The 22,741-nt window shown below is 44.1% G+C and overlaps 1 protein-coding gene across 2 annotated transcripts in view; it reads right to left on the bottom strand.

The window, feature by feature from the left end:
- Positions 1–22,741, bottom strand: part of LOC106562645 (potassium voltage-gated channel subfamily H member 3) — a 272,432-nt gene that overhangs the window by 135,791 nt on the left and 113,900 nt on the right. The window contains exon 3 of one of the 2 annotated variants that reach the window (XM_045704813.1): positions 19,460–19,594. In XM_045704813.1, the coding sequence (XP_045560769.1) occupies positions 19,460–19,594 (135 nt within the window). Of the gene's footprint in view, positions 1–19,410; positions 19,595–22,741 lie in introns of both variants that reach the window. The other variant, XM_045704814.1, reaches the window with a different exon arrangement.

Consider the following 22,741-nt stretch of genomic DNA (forward strand, 5'->3'; position numbering starts at 1 on the left):
TTGTTTTGTCTTTCATACCATGTCATGTGGCTTCTAAATCAGGTTTAGACTGGTCTACTACTATTGCTTTAATGTATTGTTGTTCTGATTAATATTGTTGTTGTAGTTGTTGTTAATGGTAATCCCATGTCCACTACTACTATTATTATTGCTGTTGGTCCCACCATTTATATTTATATATATATATATATTTTTTTTTTTTCTATGTGTATACTTTGATAATGTAAGTAATAATGAACTTACCATGTCAATAAAGTCAATTGAATTGAATTGAGAGAGAGAAAGAGAGAAAGAGAGAGATCCAGAGAGAGAGAGCAAGAGAGCGTGAGAGAGACAGAGCCTTAGCTCTTTGTGATGTATTTATTAATATTAGAAGGGGTGCCCCAATTTTTTTTCTTCTAAATCCAATATGGCCGCCAGTGCTGAATCAGATTTAGGAAAGGTGGTATTACCGTATAATTTTTGTTGCCATATAAAACACGAATCCTGTTAATTTGTGGATAGTGGACCAGTTTTCAACAATATGCCATTATATTTTAGAATTAACCACGGCCTGTTCACCCCGCTATTATCCAGAAGTCGAGGTCAGTACAGGTGCATCAAAGTTGGGACTGAGAGACTGAAAAACAGCAGCTTCTATCTCAAGGCCATCACTAGCCATCACTAGCCTTCCTCCAGCCAGTACCCTGCCCTGAACTTAGTCACTGTCACTAGCCGGCTACCACCGGTTACTCAACCCTGCACCTTAGAGGCTGCTGCCTATGCCTATAGAACACTGGTCACTTTAATCATGTCTACATACTGTTTTACCCACTTCATATGTCTGTACTGTATTCTAGTCAAGGCCTGTATTCTAGTCAAGGCCTGTATTCTAGTCAAGGCCTGTATTCTAGTCAAGGCCTGTATTCTAGTCAAGGCCTGTATTCTAGTCAAGGCCTGTATTCTAGTCAAGGCCTATCTTAACTATTGCTGTACATATACTATTCTATCCTACATTTTCCACACACACACACACACATATATATATATATACACATACATACATACATAACTACATATTCTATCCATATACTGTCCATAATGTCTATATATCCCATCACATACACTACCTGACAAAAAGTATGTGGACACCTGCTCGTCGAACATCTCATTCCAAAATCATGGGCATTAATATGGTCCCCCCTTTGCTGCTATAACATCCTCCAATCTTCTGGGAAGGCTTTCCACTAGATGTTGGAACATTGCTGTGGGGACTTGCTTCCATTCAGCCACAAGAGCATAAGTGATGTCGGGCACTGATGTTTGGCATTTAGGCCTGGCTCGCAGAGTACCAATTCATCCCAAAGGTGTTCGATGGGGTTGAGGTCAGAGCTCTGTGCAGTCCAGTCAAGTTCTTCCACACTGATCTTGACAAACCATTTCTGTATGGATCTTGCTTTGTGTACGGGGGCATTGTCATGCTGAAACAGGTTCCACAAACTGTTGCCACAAAGTTGGACGCATAGAATCGCCTAGAATGTCATTGTATGCTGTAGCATTAAAATTTCCCTTCACTGGAACTAAGGGGCCTAGCCCAAACCATGACAAAGCCCCAGACCATTATTCCTCCTCCACTAAACTTTACAGTTGGCACTGTACATTGGGACAGGTAGCGTTCTTCTGGAACCGCCAAACCCAGATTTGTCCGTCGGACTGCCAGATGGTGAAGCGTGATTCATCACTCCAGAGATTGTGTTTCCACTGCTCCAGAGTACAATTGTGGCGAGCTTTATACCACTCCAGCCAATGCTTGGCATTGCACATGGTGATCCTAGGCTTGTGTGGGGCTGCTTGGCCATGGAAACCCATTTCATGAAGCTTCCGACAAACAGTTATTGTGCTGACGTTGCTTCCAGAGGCAGTTTGGAACTCAGTAGTGAGTGTTGCAACCAAGGACAGATGATTTTTATGTGCTACGCGCTTCAGCACTCGGCAGTCCCGTTCTGTGAGCTTGTGTGGCCTATCACTTCGCGGCTGATCACTTGTTGCTCCTAGATGTTTCCACTTCACAATAACAGCACTAGCAAGGCAGAAATTTGACAAACTGACTTGTTGCAAAGGTGGCATCCTATGACGGTACCACGTTAAAAGTCACTGAGCTCTTCAGTAAGGCCATTCTACTGCCAATATTTGTCTATAGAGATTACATGGCCGAGTGCTCGATTTTATACACCTGTCAGTGACAGGTGGCTGAAATAACCGAATCCACTAATATGAAGGGGTGTCCACATACTTTTGTATAAATAGTGTATTTACTGAACAACAAAAAAAAACGCAACATGCAACAATTTCAAATATTTTACTGAGTTACAGTTCATAGAAGGAAATCAGTCAATTGAAATTAATTCATTAGGCACTAATCTATGGATTTCACATGGCTGGACAGGGGCACAGCCATGGGAGGGCATAGGTCCACCCACTTAGGAGCTAGGCCCACCCACTGGGGAGCCAGGCCCAGCCAATCAGAATTAGTTATTCCCCACAAAAGGGCTTTATTACAGACAGAATTACTCCTCAGCACCCCCCTCAGACGATCCTGCAGGTGAAGAAGCCGGATGTGGAGATCCTGGGCTGACGTGGTTACACGTGGTCTGAGGTTGTCAGACCGGTTGGATATACTGCCGAATTCTCTAAAACAACTTTGGAGGCAGCTTATGGAAGAGAAATGAACATTAGATTCTCTGGAAACAGGTCACGCTCCCTCAAAACTTGAGACATCTGTGGCATTGTGTTGTGTGACAAAACTGCACATTTTAGAGTGGCCTTTTATTACACCCAGCATAAGGTGTAATGATCATGCTGTTTAATCAGCTTCTTGATATGCCACACCTGTCAGGTGGATGATTATCTTGGCAAAGGAGAAATGCTCATTAATAGGGATGTAAACACATTTGTGCACAAAATATAAGAGAAATAAGCTTTTTGTGTGTATGGCTCATCTGGGATCTTTTATTTCAGCTCATGAGACATGGGACCAACACTTTACATGTTGCGTTTATAATATGTGTATCGACCAATAAAATGTGATTTGATTAAACCACTCAAATTTTGTTGAACTACTACATTAATCACCTTAACCAATGTCTTTAAAAGGTTAAAACCCCCATATTATTAGCTTTATTAGCACATTATGTAGCTCATTTATTGAGAACATGATGGAAAATGGTATAGGAACAACAGGGAACGTTCTGAATGTCCATAGGATAAGACAGAGGCGAAATTGCCACTGAATGGTATGGGCCTATAACGGTCAGAAAAAATATGAATGCGAGTAGACCGCTGATTGGACATCATCCTGTATGAAGAAATAGCAAACATTTTAGAAATGTCTGTTTGAGATACAAGTTGTAGGTGGGGCTTTTGAAGGGCTTTTTCTACAATTTATACTTTGGTCACACATACGAGTATAGAATGAGCCAGCAAAATGTTTTGGATACGAGTTAACAGAATATGAACATTTAAATGGCACCGGAGGGGATGGTTGCAGTTTTACAGGCTTCTAAACATTTATGGAAATTGCAGAAATGCCTTCTGGAACAACTTTCATGTGCCTTAACAACAAATTGTAACGGTTTTGACTTGAGGTTATCATTTATAGGGGTGCCAGGTAGGTTGTGCCTACCAGAGAAAATATTGGTTTCTCCTTTTAGTTTGGGAGGGAATGAGTCCCATCTGGTCCGTCAAGTCTACACCAATACAAAGGACTCATGTAAAAGTCAGGATGGAAATACACTTTTCATAAACCCTTAAAACATTGGAAAGAACTTACAAAACAACTGTGTTCTTTTGTGTGGTTGTATTATTAACAAATGATCACACACACACATAACAATATACAATAATGAGCTTTAAACAGCTCTAGTTCCTCCAGAAATGTCCTGTACCTCGGGCCTAAAAAGAGTCCAGCCCGGTAAACAAGTTCAGGGAACTCAAGTGACCTTAGTCAGTCAAAGTTTGTCCGTTCATACAGTGTAGCGTAAACCCAGTGTCAATCATACAATCAAAATTACAAATATTTTACCACACATCTCAATAAATCCTCAACTACAACTAACTACATAAATCATCACGGTATACATCACACCAAAACACATGAAATACCGTATACAAAAGGTTGTAGTCAGTCGGTCAGTCAGACAAGCCAATCCGCCGACAGATCTCCAGCGGAGAAAGGCCACGAAAAACAACGGAGAGGTGTAGTCCACGGATGCAAAGAGTGGATCCGATCCTGGGTAGATTTGCTATTAGGCTACACAAAGCACACTTTTAAAGCAACACAACAAACGGAAGAGAGAAGCTTCAGAACTGAGGGTTGAACACATCCTCATTCACGTCTCTATCACAACCCCACTTTTGCGCAGCTGATGCTGGCTATTTAATTGGGAATTAAAGGGGAAGCGCCCTATTGGAAGGAGAAGCACTATTTAATTGAGAATTAAAGGGAAAGTGCCCCATTGGAAGGAGAAGCACTGAGACGGTTCAGAAAAATTCAGGGCCGTCACACACCCCCTCCCCTGGAAAAAACCGACCATTGCCCTGGAAGGCACATCTTGGTCGGGGAAAGCGAGAAAGGTCTCCTCATCACTTTCCTCTACAAAAATGTTCATAACTTTTTGGCGCTCATGCTCCTCAGCCGAGGGGTCACAGGCCTTAAGGCGTGAGACTTCTGGGTCTGGGAGCCGAGAAAAGTCTCCTCACTTTCCTCTTCAAAGATCTCCAGGACCTTGCGGCGCTCAATCTCCTCCAATTCCTCAGCCGAGGGGTAACAGGCCTTAAGGCGTGAGACATGGACAACGCGCATATCTTCACCTGTGTCCTCTTTCACCACTCGATAGTTCAAAGGGCCGCTCTGCTCCACAATCCTATATGGTCCTTGCCATTTTGGAGCGAGCTTGGCCGAGAAGAATTGTTCAGCTTTTGAATAAGGATGAGAGCGAAGCCACACCCGATCATGAAGCTGGAACTGCATGTCTCATCTCTCCTTATCATAATTTCTCTTCTGCTTGAGTCGAGCCTGGATCATGTTCTTTGAGACAAGAGCTCTCAAGTCATGGAGATGGACTACCTGGTCTTAGCAAGCAGCTTCTGGAGTAACCTGCTGGGGCTGTAGCACCATCTCCAAGGGTCCTCGGAGGGGACGACTCAAGTTCAGCTCTGCAGGTGTGACTCCAGTGGACTCTTGCACAGCAGAATTCAGGGCAAATCGAAACTCGTGAAGGTGCTTGTCCCAGTGTTTGTGCTGGGTCCCTACATAGGAAGCAACCATTGTCTTCAAGGTTCGATTAACTCTCTCAGTAAGGTTGGTCTGTGGGTGATAGGCCGTGGTCAACTTCTGTCTCAGGTTCCATCTTTGGCAGGTCTCCTCAAAGAGATCAGAGACGAATTGGGAACCTCGATCAGACAGGATGTAATCAGGCACTCCCCAGCGAGTCAGGATCTCTTTCGTAAGGATGTTAGAGACGGTCCTTGCTGTGGCCTGCCGCAGGGCAAAGAGCTCCACCCACTTGGAATAGTAATCAACAAAAACAAGCATGTACACATTCTGATTGGAGCTTCTAGGAAATGGACCCATCAAATCCACTCCTAACATTTCCCAAGGTCGGGTAACCACAGTTTGCTGCAACTTGCCAGCAGGCTTTCTACCTTCTGGTTTGTACATTTGACAAACCTGACAGTTTCAGATGTGTGACTTCACATCCATGCTCAAAATGTGGCCAGTACAGTAATGCTTGCAACCGCTTGTAGGTTTTGAACCTGCCCAAATGACCAGCTAACGGGTCTTCATGGAAATGTTGAAGCAGTTGAAGGCGTAGAGTTTCAGGTATGTACATTTGGTATAGTGTTCTGTGAGGTAGTTGTACAACTCGGTAGACTTTGTCTTCAATGATGGTCAGCTTGGTGGTAGGATTGACCATCTTTTCTCCATCTTCCAGAATAGTCTGGTACAAAGCCTGTACTTCTGGATCATCCTGTTGGGATTTCCAAATGGCCTCATCAGAGATGGGAAAGTCAGTTTTGGGTGAGTCTCGACTGCTTGACAGGACAGTAGCACATGTAAGATGAGGGCCACCATTACCACCAGCAGAAGGGAGGAAGCACAAGAGAGGAATGGTCAGTGACCACAGTGAAGTGTCTTCCCTCCAGGTAGTACCTCCACTTTTCCAAAGCCCAGACAACTGCAAGGCACTCTTGCTTGGTTGTGGAGTACTTCCGTTCTGCTCCATTCAATGTTTGACTGGCGAACGCTAGCACTTCTTCAGTGCCAAGTCCAGTCTGTTGGACTAGGACAGCACCAAGTCCAACATCACTTGCATTAGTATAAACAACAAAGGGGCAATCAAAGTTGGGATGACCCAAAATGGGAGGTGTGACGAGGTGTCGTTTCAGGGTTTCAAAAGAGGTCTGGCACTCTGCCGTCCATCGGAATTTCGCTTCAATGCGTTGAGGGGTTCTGCCACCTGGGAGAAGTTCTACACAAACCGATGGTACCATCCAGCCATCCCAAGGAACCGTTGAAGGGCCTTGAGTGTGGTTGGGACAGGGAAATCTTGTACCGCCTTGGTCTTTTTGGGATCCACATGAGTGCCGTCAAAAGACACAATATGGCCAAGGAACTTCAGGGAGGTTTGGCAGACGTTGCTCTTCTTCATGTTCAATGTCAGACCAGCTTCCCTTAGCTTGTCCAACACTGCTTGAAGATCTTGAAAGTGTTGTTCTCTGGTCTGGGAATAGATAATTATATCGTCCAGGTAGACGAAACAGATCTTCCCTTTGAGCTCACCTAATGCAATCTCCATGAGTCTTTGGAAAGTGGCAGGTGCATTCTTTAATCCAAAAGGCATCACCTTAAAGGAAAACAAGCCCTCAGCACAGACAAAAGCAGTCTTGTCCTTGCTTTCCTGGTCCATCTCAACCTGCCAATAGCCACTATTGAGGTCAAGGGTAGTGAACACAACCGCGCCAGACAATGACTCCAGGATCTCTTGGATGGTGGGAAGAGGATAGGCATCAGTCTGGGAAACCTTGTTGGTCTTCCTATAGTCCACACAAAATCTAAGACCACCGGTCTTTTTTGGGATGAGGACAACAGGATCAGCTCAGGGAGAGGATGAACGTTCAATTATATCTTGTGTCAACATATCATTAATGAGTCCCTTTTGGATGATTAGCTTCGCTGGGAACAAACGATATGGCTTCTGCTTGATCGGCATTTCCTGTGTAAGGAATATTTTGTGCTTCAGGAGCCCGGTACGACCCAGCTTTGAAGTACATACATCAGCGTTATTCTGCAGCTGTTCCAACAGCCTTAACTCCTCTGGCTGTTCCAGCTGAGCTCTTCTCACAGCCTGTAAAAGGAGATCATCAGAAGGATTATCGAGGGTTAGTGGTACAGGAGCAATTGCAGAGAAGACTGCCACATTTGGACCCCAATCATGTAACTTTGTAGCTTCTGACTGGAAGAAATGCTTCTTGCTCGGATTGTATGGAAACCAGTAGCAATTGTGTGCGATATCAATCTGGACACCACTGAAGTACATGAAATCAATTCCCAACACGACAGGAAAAGCAAGGTTCTTGGTTTGTAGGATAACAGAAGGAATCATATAGGAGTGGTTACACAGGCGGAACTCTACCTCACTCCATCCAAGTGGTCGTTTAGCCTCACCATCAGCCAGATAGAGTGGACCTTCTGTCCACGGCTTCAAGTTGTATTGTGGACCTTTAACCTCCTTCCACAGTTTCTCATTGAGCAGTGTGTAGGATGACCCGGTGTCCAGGATGGCTCTTCCTGTCCATGGACCTATGGACAGGAGTAACACCAATTGGTGCGGTATTAACTGAAAGGAAGGGGATGTCGATGGGGGGGCGTAGGCAGTGACTCTTGGGGTTTCAACTCTGGTCAAAGCACCCAGAGTAGGATGGTCGTTCCTGCGAAGGGAGTTGTGTGTTTGCCTGTTGTGATTTGTGGTTTCTGGAAGGGTTTACTTGATATGGTCTTGGACATGTAGCTGAAGAATGTCCCTTTTGGCTACATCTCCAACAGAACATGGGAGGGGTCTTGGCTGGAGACTCTGGCTGTTGTTGATGGTCTGGCTTGGGTAACGGTTTGGGTGTCTGTTTCTTTCTCTGTTCATATTGCTGTTGGCATTCTCTGTCCTTCTCGAACTGCTGTCCCAGGCGAACCAGTCCATCAACAGTGGTGACTCTTTCTCTGAGTTGACTGGCTAGTAGTGGGTTGATGTTCTTCAAGATCAATTTAATGACCTCTTCCTCCTCAATGCCAGGTTTCCACCTTCTGCACAGGCAGTGGTAACCGTATGCAAAGTCACAGATACTCTCTTTCTCTCTTTGCACTCGATTCCTGACTCTGTCTGCCAGCTCATCTGTGTAGTCCTCAGACAGAAATGCAGAGGAAAACTTGGCCTCAAAGTCAGCCCAGGAGGTAGTGGTGAGACGTGCCACATCCCACCAGTCTCGAGCAACACATTCCTCAATGTGGCAAGGAGTTCTTCGTCAGCCAGGGGATTGAGGGCAAGAAAGTCACGACATCTTTCTAGATACATTAGCGGATCAGGACTGTCATCCTTTTTCCCAAAGGTGGGAAATTGCAATTTAATGGGCATCGCCCCCACATGACGTCTACTCAAATCACCATGAACAAAAGAGCTAGGAGGGATTGAGGAAGTAGAGGGGGAGGGAGTTATCGGACCATGAAAATGAACACCAGGATGCATGGTGGATTGGGGTGACTGCAGCATGGCCTTGTCTTAGCTGTTCTGAGGTGCCAGCTTGGCCCTCAGTGGTTTGAACAGAAGTGGACACCAGAGAAGCTCTGTGCAAGGAGTTGTGCCTAATGGAGGCCATGTCAACAGACACGTCATCCAACATTTTAACACAATTAGAAAGCTCTTTCTGCAAGTGGTCTACAGTGTTAACCAGAGGAGAAAAAAACGGAATTAATGTCCTTGAGGACCTCAGTGTGATGATGTTGCAGGCGCCACTGGAGAGTGGCAGTGAGTTGGGTTTGTTGGTAGTCAAACTGCCTGTCCATGGCACCAGTAACATCCCGTCTTCCACTCTCACTGAGCTCTGTCAGCGTGTGGGTTAGAGTGCTAAGTGAATTTCTGAATTCCATGGCACTCTGTTGTTGCTCTTCACTCAGACATTTGAATTGATGGTGGATTAGAGTTTGGAGATGTTGTTGAGTCCGACGAATATCAAGGATGTCACCTTGAAGTTGTAAGACTACAACCTCTGGAGATAAACCAGACAATGGAGGAAGGTTGGGCGTCAGAGGGAGGGCTAGCTCAGTACTTCCACACAGGTCCATGTCAATAAGTGAGTAACTGGTTAGACCTCCTGTGGCCTGTGGTCCAGACCGAGCCTTCAGATTCCCAGGGCTCCTCTGGCCCAAATCAACTCCATTAACATTATGATTTGTATTGTCGGCTCGATGGTCAGACTGGCCCTGTGTATTCCCATTGACCGGTATGATATGGAGGGGCACATTTTCTTGGGGTGAATCCATTGTTTTAATTCCACACAAAAGATTTCCTTTGGTTATTTCTCAATGTTGAGGTCCCATCTGGGGTGCCATTTTTTATGTAACGGTTTTGACTTGAGGTTATCATTTATAGGGGTGCCAGGTAGGTTGTGCCTACCAGAGAAAATATTGGTTTCTCCTTTTAGTTTGGGAGGGAATGAGTCCCATCTGGTCCGTCAAGTCTACACCAATACAAAGGACTCATGTAAAAGTCAGGATGGAAATACACTTTTCATAAACCCTTAAAACATTGGAAAGAACTTACAAAACAACTGTGTTCTTTTGTGTGGTTGTATTACTAACAAATGATCACACACACATAACAATATACAATAATGAGCTTTAAACAGCTCTAGTTCCTCCAGAAATGTCCTGTACCTCGGGCCTAAAAAGAGTCCAGCACGGTAAACAAGTTCAGGGAACTCAAGTGACCTTAGTCAGTCAATGTTTGTCCGTTCATACAGTGTAGCGTAAACTCAGTGTCAATCATACAATCAAAATGACAAATATTTTACCACACATCTCAATAAATCCTCAACTACAACTAACTACATAAATCATCACGGTATACATCACACCAAAACACATGAAATACCGTATACAAAAGGTTGTAGTCAGTCGGTCAGTCAGACAAGCCAATCCGCCGACAGATCTCCAGCGGAGAAAGGCCACGAAAAACAACGGAGAGGTGTAGTCCACGGATGCAAAGAGTGGATCCGATCCTGGGTAGATTTGCTATTAGGCTACACAAAGCACACTTTTAAAGCAACACAACAAACGGAAGAGAGAAGCTTCAGAACATCCTCATTCACGTCTCTATCACAACCCCACTTTTGTGCAGCTGATGCTGGCTATTTAATTGGGAATTAAAGGGGAAGTGCCCTATTGGAAGGAGAAGCACTATTTAATTGAGAATTAAAGGGAAAGCGCCCTATTGGAAGGAGAAGCACTGAGACGGTTCAGAAAAATTCAGGGCCGTCACAAAATGTGTATGCCATCTGTAAATACAAATACAATTGTTAAATTGCGAGCCTAGCTGGTTTAGCCACGGAGAAAGTCCTGCTAGCAATGATTGGCTGAGATAATGGATGGGCTGGACATGCCTAGAGATGATTTTGGATTGGTCTGCCATGTAGCATGCTTCTGTCTATAACAGGAGCTGCTCAGTCTGTGTAGTTAATCCTTTCTCATGCAGCTTTTTTGAAAGATTTCACAAAGAACTGCAAAAGTGTTGCTAATGCTCTCCACTTTCTGGAGGAAGATCGTGCCATGCTGACTCTCTCTGACTCTGAAAATTAATCAGACCATGAGGAAATCCCTGATTTAGGTTCTTTTTTTTAATTGAACCAGACATTGTAGAGTCTTCTGAAACAGCAATCAACAGTTTTGCTTTCACGGAAGAAGTTTACCTAGTTTTGAAATCAGTGGAATTCTCAGTGGAAGCAGAGTATGATAGCTAAGGAGATGGAGAAAATTCTGCCGTTTGATTGCAAATATGCGGAGGGAGTTGAAAAGAGAACACACAGAAGGCTGTTGTATGAAATACCTGTCTCCGGATTACATCTTCAAACAAAGGGCAACTATGGCATCGGTGACAGAGAGGGATAAGCGTTCATACATGTATACGGGTAAGAGAGTCTAGCTAGCTATATTTTCAGATATTACACATTTCTAATTTTGTCAGAAAGTCATTTTAATTTAAAGTGTACGGCTCGCTAGCTAACATTATGTGCATGATTTGTGTCAAATTATTATTTGTATCTCAGAAATCTATTTGCATTACTAGTTATAGCCTAATGTTAGCTAGCTAGCTTACATTGAACCTAGTTGGTTAGCTTTAGCTACCTGCAGATTCATGCATGGTAGTAATGTTATGAGTTGGGATTATGGTCCATTGTTTAGCTAGCTAGCTACATGTCTAAACAAAAGACTCCACTATGCAAGTAACTATTTCATTGTACCGTTTACACTTTTTGTATCCTCTGCATGTGACATATAAACTTTGTTATTTGATACAGTGTGTGTTTACCAGAGATGGTAATGTGAACAACAACATGACCTCACCAAAGTCACATTAGGATATAACGTTAAGCCAACAAGACTATGTCCAAGTTCTAAAATTCTCAAGTCACAGACTGTTCTCTCTGCTACGGCACGGCAAGCGGTGCCGGAGCGCCAAGTCTATGTCCAAAAGGCTCCCTAATAGCTTCTACCCCAAAGCCATAAAACTGCTAAACTGTTAATCAAATGGCTACCTGGACTATTTTCATTGTCCCCCTTTTTTACGCTGCTGCTAGCAGGAAATTGGCTTTAAAAACTGCAAAAACAAATCTCATCCTCATGGCAAAATGTGAGCTATAAAAAAGCAAATTTTTCTAACTTTCCCATGGCAAAATGTGTAGAATTCCAGGAAATATGCTCGAAATACCCCTTTCACTCTCTCTCGCTCTCTCTCGCTCTCTCTTGCTCTCTCTCGCTCTCTCTCACTCTCTCTCACTCTCCTCTCTCGCTCTCTCTGGCTCGCTCTCTCTCTCTCTCTCGCTCTCTCTCTCAGTGCATGCTGGGAGTGTTTTGTAGTGTGGAGGGCTCTGTCCTTACTTATTTTCTTGATTCTTTCCTTGGTCTTTTCTTATGTTCTATGGTAGAGGGTTAACACACTGTTAGTTTAGTGGTACCCACAATTATTTTTCAAAGTAAGGGAGGAAAAATAATTTTACACTCCTGGGGTTTTGAACGGTGTGGTGTGCACGATGGCTTCGCAGCCTAGCGCGGTGGAGTCGCTGTAGTTACGGCATGGATTTAGGTGTGTTCCTGAGATTGGAGTTAATGTGGAGGAGGGTCTACTCGCGGTCAGCGAACAGGTAGGAGCTGAATTTATACATTCCGCTTCCAGAATTAACAAAGCTGCGGTGGTGTTCATGAAAATAGTACATTTGGTTGGTAGGCTGATTGCTTGTGGAATATTTGTAAGGGATGTGTTGGTGCCTAGTGTGGTAGTTGCGAATTTGCCTCTGTTTATTACGGATGATCAAATCTGGAAAGAGCTGAGTTGGTTTGGTACGTTTGCTAGCGGTTTTCGTGAACTGTCGGCAGGTTTTCAGGCAGATGCCGTTAAGCATGTAGTTTCGGTCCGGAGGCAAGTGTTCATGTTTCTGAATAACAATGAGCAACAGCTAAATGTGCATTTTAAAGTGAGGCATGGGGAGGGGCTGTATGCAGGGTTTGCCAGCACACGCTATGGATGGTGGTGTAGGTGAGGCTGGGCCTAGTCATGCTTGAAATAGTGGTGTAGATGAGGCTGGGTCAAGTCAGGCTATAGATGGTGGTGTAGCTGAGGCTGGGTCTAGTCATGATATGGATGGTGGTGTAGCTGAGGCTGGTCATGTCATGGATGGTGGCTGGGTCTAGTCAGGTTATGCTAGTGGATGATGAGAGTATAGTGGGGAAGGGCAAGCGACTGGGGGGTGGAGGAGGGTGTCAAGCGCAAGAGGAAAAAGGGGGAGAAGAAAGGAGGTGGGAGGGGAGAGGCTGGTGTGGTCAAAGGCACTAAGGAACCTTTGTGTGGTGCTGGGGGGGAGGCCCCGACTAGAGAGAAAGGGCAGGTGGTCAGGATAGGAGATGGAGATGAGGAGGAGGAAGGTGAGTCTGAGGAAGAGGAGCTTTCCTTTCAGACTCCTCGTGAATGGGTCCAGAGCTGACAGCCAGTCAGGCAGATGGGTTAAAGTACAAGGTAAAGGAACTGTCAAGGTTCCTGAATGAGATGAAAGGGAAAAAGGTTAATCTTTAAGATTTTTTTGCGATCTGGGAAAGTTTGTAAGATCAGCACAACACGCTATGAGAAATGAGTGGCATGGTGTCCTCTCACCCAGGGAACGTTTTAGGTTGAGGAAGTGTCACAGCCGTGCGTAAGGATCTACCTTCAGATGCTGTTTAGATGAATAGTTACATTTTTTGAGCTTTGCTATTGGTCTCTTTATTTGTTGGCTTTTGTCCCACTTCTTATGAAGACTCTTCGGGTAGGCTTGTTTACTTTAAATGGCACCAGAGACGCAGGAAAGAGGAATCTGTTGGGTGAATATGTCAAAGAAAAAAAGTAAAAGTGTTGTTTCTGCAGGAGACGCATAGTGATGTGGTGAATGAAGTCGATTGGGGGCTCTGGTGGAAAGGGGCAAGTGTGCTGAGCCATGGAACAAATGTTAATGCAGAGGTGGCAGTCCTTCTTGCACCGTGTCTGGCTGTAAAAATATGCTCCTCAAAGGAGGTGTTGGGGGTAGACTGCTTGTAGTAAAAGCATAAATTAACAACAGCTTTTTTTCCCACTAATAATGTGTATGCGCCTAACTCAGGGAGAGAGAGGTGGCGGGGCGTCTGTTTGGGTGTCTTATACAGGAACTCTCACCCGGAGCACCTAAGGAGACGCTGGTGGTCGGCAGGACTGGAAGTGTACGATGGATTTTAAGAAAGATAGAAATGGGGAGGAGCCTCATTCAGGCTCATTGGTAGGTGTTAAGGGATATCATTAAGTAGTTTGACCTAGTGGATGTTTGGAGAACTTCCCAACACAAGACAGTATACATGGGTGAAGGTCTTTGGGGTTAGGGTGAGTGCAGCCAGACTAGATCGTTTTTACATGTCCAGGAATCAGAGCAATAGGCTGTTGGGCGCAACCATTCTCCCGGTGGGTTTTTCGGATCACCACATAACCATGGATCGGTTGTCTATTTTACCAGGGTCTTGGCAGGCATCCTATTGGAAGTTTAATGTAAAACTCTTACAAGACCTCAGGAGGCTGAAGAAATGTGGCTTGTCACCCAAAACCCTGACAAACTTTTACAGATGCACAATCGAGAGCATCACAGCCTGGTACGGAAACTGCACCGCCCTCAACCGCAAGGCTCTCCAGAGGGTGGTGCGGTCTGCACAACGCATCACCGGGGGCAATCTACCTGCCCTTCATGACACCTACAGCACCCGATATCACAGGATGGCCAAAAAGATCATCAAGGACATCAACCACCCGAGCCACTGCCTGTTCACACCGCTACCATCCAGAAGGCGAGGTCAGTACAGGTGCATCAAAGCTGGGACCGAGAGACTGAAAAACAGCTTCTATCTCAAGGCCATCAGACTACTAAACAGCAATCACTAACTCAGAGAGGCTGCTGCCTACATTGAGACCCAATCACTGGCCACTTTAATAAATGGATCACTAGTCACTTAATACAATGCACTCTAAATAATGCCACTTTAACCTGTTGGGGTGTAGGGGGCAGTATTTTCACGGCCGGATGAAACAACGTACCCAAATTAAACTGGTTACTACTCTTGCCCAGAAACTACAATATGCATATTATTAGTAGATTTGGATAGAAAACACTCTGACGTTTCTAAAACTGTTTGAATGGTGTCTGTGAGTATAACAGAACTCATATGGCAGGCAAAAACCTGAGAAAAATCCAACCAGGATGTGGAAAGTCTGAGAATTGTAGTTCTTCTTTTGATTCTCTATCGAAACTACAGTTTCTGTGGGGTCACGTTGCACTTCCTAAGGCTTTCATTGGTTGTCAACAGCCTTCAGAAAGTTCTTTCAGCATTCTCCTGTCACTGGGCAGATAATAGGAGCTCAGTCAATCAGTGGACTGCCTGTGGACAAAGGGATTGGATATGCGCGGTCCTGCGAGCACCCCGTTCCTTCTTTTTCTTCTTGAATGAATATGCTATTGTCCGGTTGGAATATTATCGCAATTTTACTTAAAAAATACCATAAAGATTGATTTTAAACAGCGTTTGACATGCTTCTAAGTACGGTAATGGAACATTTAGACTTTTCGTCTCTGGTACCGCGCTCGCACGTTATGCCTTTGGATAAGTGATCTGTACGCACGAACAAAACTGAGGTATTTGGACATAAATATGGATTATTTCGAACAAAAACAACATTTCTTGTGGAAGTAGCAGTCCTGGGAGTGCATTCTGACGAAGATCAGCAAAGGTAAGAGCATATTTATAATACTAATTCTGAGTTTAGGTGACCCCGAACTTGGCGGGTGTCGGTATAGCTTGCTGTGATGGTGAGCTATGTACTCAGAATATTGAAAAATGTGCTTTCTCCATAAAGCTATTTTAAAATCTGACACAGCGGCTGCATCCAGGGGTAGTCTATCTATAATTCTTAAAATAATTGTTATATATTTTGTCAACGTTTATGATGAGTATTTTTGTAAATTGATGTGCACATTCACCGGGGTTTTGGTGGGAATACATTTTCTGAACATCACGCGCCAATGTAAAATGCTGTTTTTGGATATAAATATGAACTTTATCGAACAAAACATACATGTATTGTGTAACATGATGTCCTAGGAGTGTCATCGGCTGAAGATCGTCAAAGGTTATTGCTTCATTTAGCTGTGTTTTGGGTTTTATTGACACATGTCCTTGCTTGGAAAATGGCTGTGTGATTATTTTTGTCTATGTACTCTCCTAACATATTCTAATGTTTTGCTTTCGCTGTAAAGCCTTTTTGAAATCGGACAATGTGGTTACATCAAGGAGAAGTGTATCTTTAAAATGATGTAAAATAGTTGTATGTTTGAGAAAGTTGAATTATGACATTTTGTTGTTTTGAATTTTCCGCCCTGATATTTCACTGGCTGTGTCCCGCAGGTGGGACGCTAGCGTCCCACGTAGCCCATAGAAGTTAATAATGTTTACATATCTTACATTACTCATATCACATGTATATACTGTATTTTATACCATATATTGCACCTTGCCTATGTCGCTCGGCCATCGCTCATCCATATACTTACATGTACATATCCTCATTCACCCCTTTAGATGTGTGTGTATTAGGTAGTTGTTGGGGAATTATTTGATTACTTGTTAGATATTACTGCACTGTCAGAACTAGAAGCACAAGCATTTTGCTACACTCGCATTAACATCTGCTAACCATATGTGTGTGATAAATACAATTTGATCCTCAGGTTTCTAGATTTTGGGGGAAAGGTGGAGGCAGCGAAGAGAGTACTGTATGAATAAATGGTGGGATGTGGGAAAAGTCCAAATGTGGCTTTTCTGTCAATAGTAAATAGCTCTCACCCTCAGAGGCTAGGAGAGTATTGGGGGAACTCAAGCGTAGTATCAGTGAAGTGGAGGTAGAGATCGTGGGGCAAGACAATGTAGGCCTCCAGGCTAATTTAGATGAATTACGTAGGGACTGAGTTGTATAGGGCAGAACTGTGTGATGCTATGTATGTTCAGGTTTTGTTTGCAGAACTCCCTAAGCTCTCTCTGGCACAGAGGGATGAAATGGACATTCCCCTGTTGTCCCATAAACTGGCAGAGGCCGTAACCCAGATGTCCCCCGGCCATGCACCGTGGGTCGATAGACTCCCAGTGGAGTTTTCAAAAGAATTCTGGGGAATAATTGAACTGGAATTCTTTTGCGTGTTGCGTGAGTGCGTTTGGGTAGGAGAGTTGCCAATGAGCTGCCGTCGGACAGCTCTGACTCTCCTGTCCAAAAAAGGGGCTTGTGTGAACTTAAGAACTGGAGGCCAGTGGCATTGCTCTGTGCGGATTACAAGATATTTGCCAAGGTCCTCGCTAACAGACTGAAGTCCCATCTGGACTCTATAGTGCACAAGGACCAGACATATTGTGTACTGGGATGCTCAATCATGGACAACTTGTTCTTAGTCAGGGACATGTTGGACTTGTCGAGAGTTTCTAATGTGAACTTTGGACTGGTCTCTTTAGACCAAGAGAAGGCATTTGATAGAGTGGACCATGAGTATCTGTTTAATGTGATGTCTGTGTTTGGGTTTGGGGAAAGGTTTTTGACCTGTGTGAAGATGTTGTATGCTGGGGCATCATGTATGGTCAAGGTGGGAGGGGGGCTCAGTAGGCCAGTCTGGATGAGGCGGAGCATTAGACAAGGATACCCTCTATCGGGGCAGTTTTATACAATAGCCATTGAGCCTTTTTTTAGGCCTCCTACGCAGGAGACTGCAGGGAGTGTCCTGGACAGGCATGGGTTTGTTGGCAGGCATAGCAGAGTCGGTGTATGCAGATGACGTTTCTGTGATGGCCAGGGATGGGCAGGATATGCAGGCACTAGATACTAGTCTGAAGGTGTACGAGGGAGCTTCGTCAGCTAAGGTGAACTGGGGCAAGAGAAAAGCTCTGTTATGTGGGGCATGGAGGGATAGGGCCCCCCCTCTGCTTCCGGGGGGTTTGCAGTGGGGTTGTGAAGGGCTTAACATTTTGGGGGTGTACCTGGGCTCAGAGAGGTGGGTCAGGAAGAACTGTGAGGGGCTGTCACAGGCAGAGGTGTCAAGACTGGTCAATTGGAGGTGGCTCCTGTCCCAAGTGTCATATAGAAGTAGGGTGCTGATAATCAACAACCTGGCGGCATCCTCCCTGTGGCATAGTGTTGTATATGTCTGTCCACGAAGGAGGACAGGGCCTGGTGGAACTGGAGAACAGGGTGGCTGCATTCCGACTAAAGGCAGTGCAGAGACTGCTGTACCATAGTGATGTCGGCTGGAGGGAACCAGCATGCGCGCTGCTGAGGAGTGCTGGTGGATTAGGGTTGGACCGGCAGCTGTTTCTCATGAGGCTGAGTATAGAGTTCTCTCTGATTTTTACTCTGTGGGGCAGCTGTTAAGGGCCACACGAGAAGGGTTGTGGAGCCTGTGCTATGGGTGTGGGAGGAGCTTATCTTCCACAATCCAGCAATCCTTTTGAGATCGGTTCAATCGGCCACCCTGCAGAAGCGACTGCAGGGACCTGCGGCTGCTGGGGGAGGAGGGGTGGAATTTGAATGGTTTTAATGAAATGAGGATGTATCATTAAAGAAAGACAAAAAGTCAAAAAAGTCTCTCTCTCTCACTTTTCTCTCTCCATCCATCCATCCCTCCCTTCCTCCCTAATCTATAACAGTGTAACACCTGTGTGCTGATGAGGCTCGTTAAAGGTTACAGTCATTACGTCCTTGTGATAAATGACAGAACAGAAAACATGAACACCCCTCCCTCCCTCCCTCCCTCCATCCCTCCATCCATCCATCCATCCATCCATCCATCCCTATTCATCTACTCTATATTTCTCCCATTATTTCACTCTGTAAGTTGTTTGGATTTAGTAGAACATGTAGTAACCCTGTGTGGTGTCTGGAACAAAACTGAATCAGTGTCAAGTGAAGCTGAATGCAGCTGAATTAAGCTGAGTCCTCTGTAGCCAAATGAGAAATGCATTAGAACAATCACAGAGAGTGGCAGAGAGGGAGAATGTCAGAGTTTGGGTGAAGATCAGGTAGTTTCAAGTTTTATTAGCCGTATGTACGGGATAAACATGATATACACCATCCAACAATGCAACAACAATAACAAATAATCAAAGATAAGAATATAAACACAAAGTAAATGGCTCAGTAGAATAGAATAAACATTTTAGCATCAGTATAATACAGGAAGGCACAATTTATAGTCCAATATGTACACGTGTTTTGGTGAAGGGGGGGATTGGGGGGCAAGTATCTAAATTGTGCAGTAGTTAGCAATCATCAAGGTAGCCTTTCTCTGAAGTATAAATATGATAGAGAACAGCTGTAAAACCATATTTAACGGTATAAAATAAAAAATACTCATTTCTTTCCATCTTCTCTCCCAGTCTCGTTCTCTCTCTCTATTTCTGTTTCGGTCTCTGTCTCTCTCTACTCCCTCCCAAGTTCACCTAAGTTAAGACCTACTCAAATCAGGTTAACCCATGATAAATCAGACTCTAAGCCAAGTTAAGTCAGATTCTAACTCAGGGTAACTCACCAGTCTTGGTGCCTTGCTCTGGGTCCGGGTCTAACCCAGGGTAACTCACCAGTCTCGGGGCCTTGCTCTGGGTCCTGGTCCTTCTTGTTGTCAGTGATGTCCTTGTGAGACACCAGAAACAGCACCACCTCTCCCTTCTCATTCTTAATGGGCACGATGTCCAGCAGACACCAAAACTGGGAACCTGGAACACAGATAGAGGTGGATATCACTCACTGGAGTCACAGTGGTTCTGAACGTAGACTACTGCTCACATACTGGTAGAAAAACCCTGTGAATCAGGTGGATATTTGTAGTGGCGGATTGGTACAAAAAGAGATGGAGATGACCCTGATAAAGATGTACACATCCCAGCTAGCACATCACATTCTGAGAACCATACTGTATGTTTCTTAGAGCATGGTTATCCTAAAGTTATTTTGCATACCACCTTCCCACAACTTTCTGGGAATGGTGCAGGATAGTTGCTTGGCTTTGGAACATTCTCAGCATTTTTAAGGAACTTGACCATATATATATATTTTTTTTTTATTGGTATTTAATTACTTGAACATAATTGTTTTTAAAGTTGAAATGTGGTTACATTTCATTCCAATATCCATAATGTTCTAGGAACATTCTCCAACTGGTTTGACATTGGGAATGTTCTAAATTAGTTCAGAGAAGGTTAAGAAACAACATTCTTCTGTGGGAATTTCAGTACTTCAGCATACTGTTACATTTCCTACAGGTTTCCTCATTGATCTATTTAAAGGCTTGTTCTCAAATTGTTGCGAGAACATTAAGAAAACTGTCCATGAAAACATTCCATGAAAACCATCAGAAAACATTCAGAGAAAACTCTCTCTATCCTCTATCTTGTTAAGTGTGTTCAGGTGTGTTGGCCGTGCCCACTAAATGGCAACACCTGATCTTAATGAATGCTTGTTTCCTTTGAAATGGGGTCTGTTTGAATAGACTAAAATGAACAGCTTTGTATCTGTTAAAAACATGGGATGTTAGCTCCATCCTGGTGGCGGAGTGAACTACTTCGATAGATAGAGAACATAAGATCATAGGTTTGAATCTCACTTATGCTGTGCCACAATAAGTACAAAAACATGTTTGCACACTTAATGTCTATGCAAATCAATTTTTATCTGTGCTTGAAGTTCAAAACAGTTCAACTAAGCTAGCAACGTTATTTAATTACTTTCCATTAATAACCTATAATTTCCGTTCTCAGAACATTAATAAAACAGGAAAACTTTCAGGGAACCATAGCAAAACATTCTCAGAACTTCCCTGCAACCTAAAAATATATGTTCCCAGAATAGGCTAAATGTTCACTTCTATTCTCAGAATGTTTCAAATACATTCCGTTTTACCAGTCAGGAAACGTATGGCTTCGTTCCCAGAACTAATGGAAAACCAAAAATGTACATTCCTATAAATTCCAAGGAACCAAATGTGCTAGCTGGTATGTGAGTACACACCGTCACACACACACACACACACACACACACACACACACACACACACACACACACACACACACACAAACACACATCCTACTACACAGTCCATTACCACAACTAAATCCTCTCCAGTTGTCTGTAGATATAAAAACATTTTTTTTTAAGATATAGGAAAAGCTCCTTTCATCTCCTGTAGAGACTGGAAAAGCTACTGGCTGCTCTAGCCCGGTATGTTTGAATAACAGCAAAACACAGAAAACAACATCTCACTACCTCACTTTATTTTGTTTGTGTCTCTGGATGGGCACTCTGTGTATGCAAGTGGTAAGCCAAGTCTTAGTTCAAAACAAGCGTGTGTGTGTGTGTGTGTGTGTGTTTGTGTGTTATTTTGCAAACTCATTTAAATGCTGTGTGGTTATGCATGTCTAGCTTCACATTCTGCCCCCTGAGTCAAAGCCTACAGCTTCCCTGTTAGACATTGTTATTATCCAATGGAGCGAGAGAGACAAATGCAGGATGTCTTTATTAGTGAATAAAAGCTTTTTCATCTTAGGAATCGTAGTTCCAAAAGTGTCATTCAGAAAGTGAAATGAGTTTGGCCCTAGCTGGCTGTATGATAACACATAAGCTAAAAAAAACGAATTTACAGATTTAATCTTGATTGATCTATGTAACCGATGTGAAATGGCTAGTTAGTTAGCAGTGGTGCGCACTAATAGCATTTCAATCGGTGATGTCACTCGCTCTGAGACTTGAAGTAGGGTTTCCCCTTGCGTTGCAAGGGCCGCGGCTTTTGTGGCGCGATGGGTAACGATGCTTCGTGGGGTGTCAGTTGTTGATGTGTGCAAGGGTCCCTGGATTTCGAGCCCGGGTTGGGGCGAAGAGAGGGACGGAACCTACACTGTTACATTGGTGCCGTGATCCGGATCATTGGTTGCTGCGGAAAAGGAGGAGGTCAAAGGGGGGTGAGTGTAACCGATGTGAAATGGCTAGTTAGTTAGCGGTGGTGCGCACTAATAGCATTTCAATCAGTGACGTCACTCGCTCTGAGACTTGAAGTAGGGTTTCCCCTTGCGTTGCAAGGGCCGCGGCTTTTGTGGCGCGATGGGTAACGATGCTTCGTGGGGTGTCAGTTGTTGATGTGTGCAAGGGTCCCTGGTTCGAGCCCAGGTTGGGGCGAAGAGAGGGACGGAACTTACACTGTTACATCTAGAAGAGATAATAGTTTGCTAGTGTGTATTCAACTGATGTCATCCATTCAACTGATGTCATCCATTCAACTGATGTCATCCATACTGTATTAAGATACATTCTGTTGGATTCTAGCTTGAAATATACTTATTCATGTTATTATACTAGAACTTATTGATTACTTTACACATATAAGGATTAAATATGTTGGGGTCAACGAAGGGTAGATAAGAACTAGGTGTATGGAAAGTTACTAAGTGAGGAAGTGGGAGGGCAGACAGTTTACATTCTGTCAAATCATGGTATTGATCAATCTCATGGCTCCTAAGGAGGGAGGCGAAGGGCAACAGTCTGGTCTCAGTCACTGATAAAGTAGGACAGCCAAGGATTAGGGAGGAGTGAGGAATTCGGACCGCTGTCAGGTCAGATGAAGTGACAAGGGACCGTCCTGTCACACAGATATACGTACATGCACACAAAGGTTCTAGCAGGAGGCGGGGCCATTACAACACCAGTGAGAGGAACCAATTAAGTTCCTGACTAGCAACAGCGATGTATTGGCTGTCTAGACGTGCAAGGAGTTGACTCCGCCTAGTAGGAGGGTATAAATATATGCACTTGTGTAAACATGTCTTTATCTTAGCAGCTGTTTAACCCAGAGGGTGAATATACTTGGTTTGAGC

Source organism: Salmo salar, chromosome ssa21, assembly GCF_905237065.1.
Source record: "Salmo salar chromosome ssa21, Ssal_v3.1, whole genome shotgun sequence".
NCBI classification, from domain to species: domain Eukaryota; kingdom Metazoa; phylum Chordata; class Actinopteri; order Salmoniformes; family Salmonidae; genus Salmo; species Salmo salar.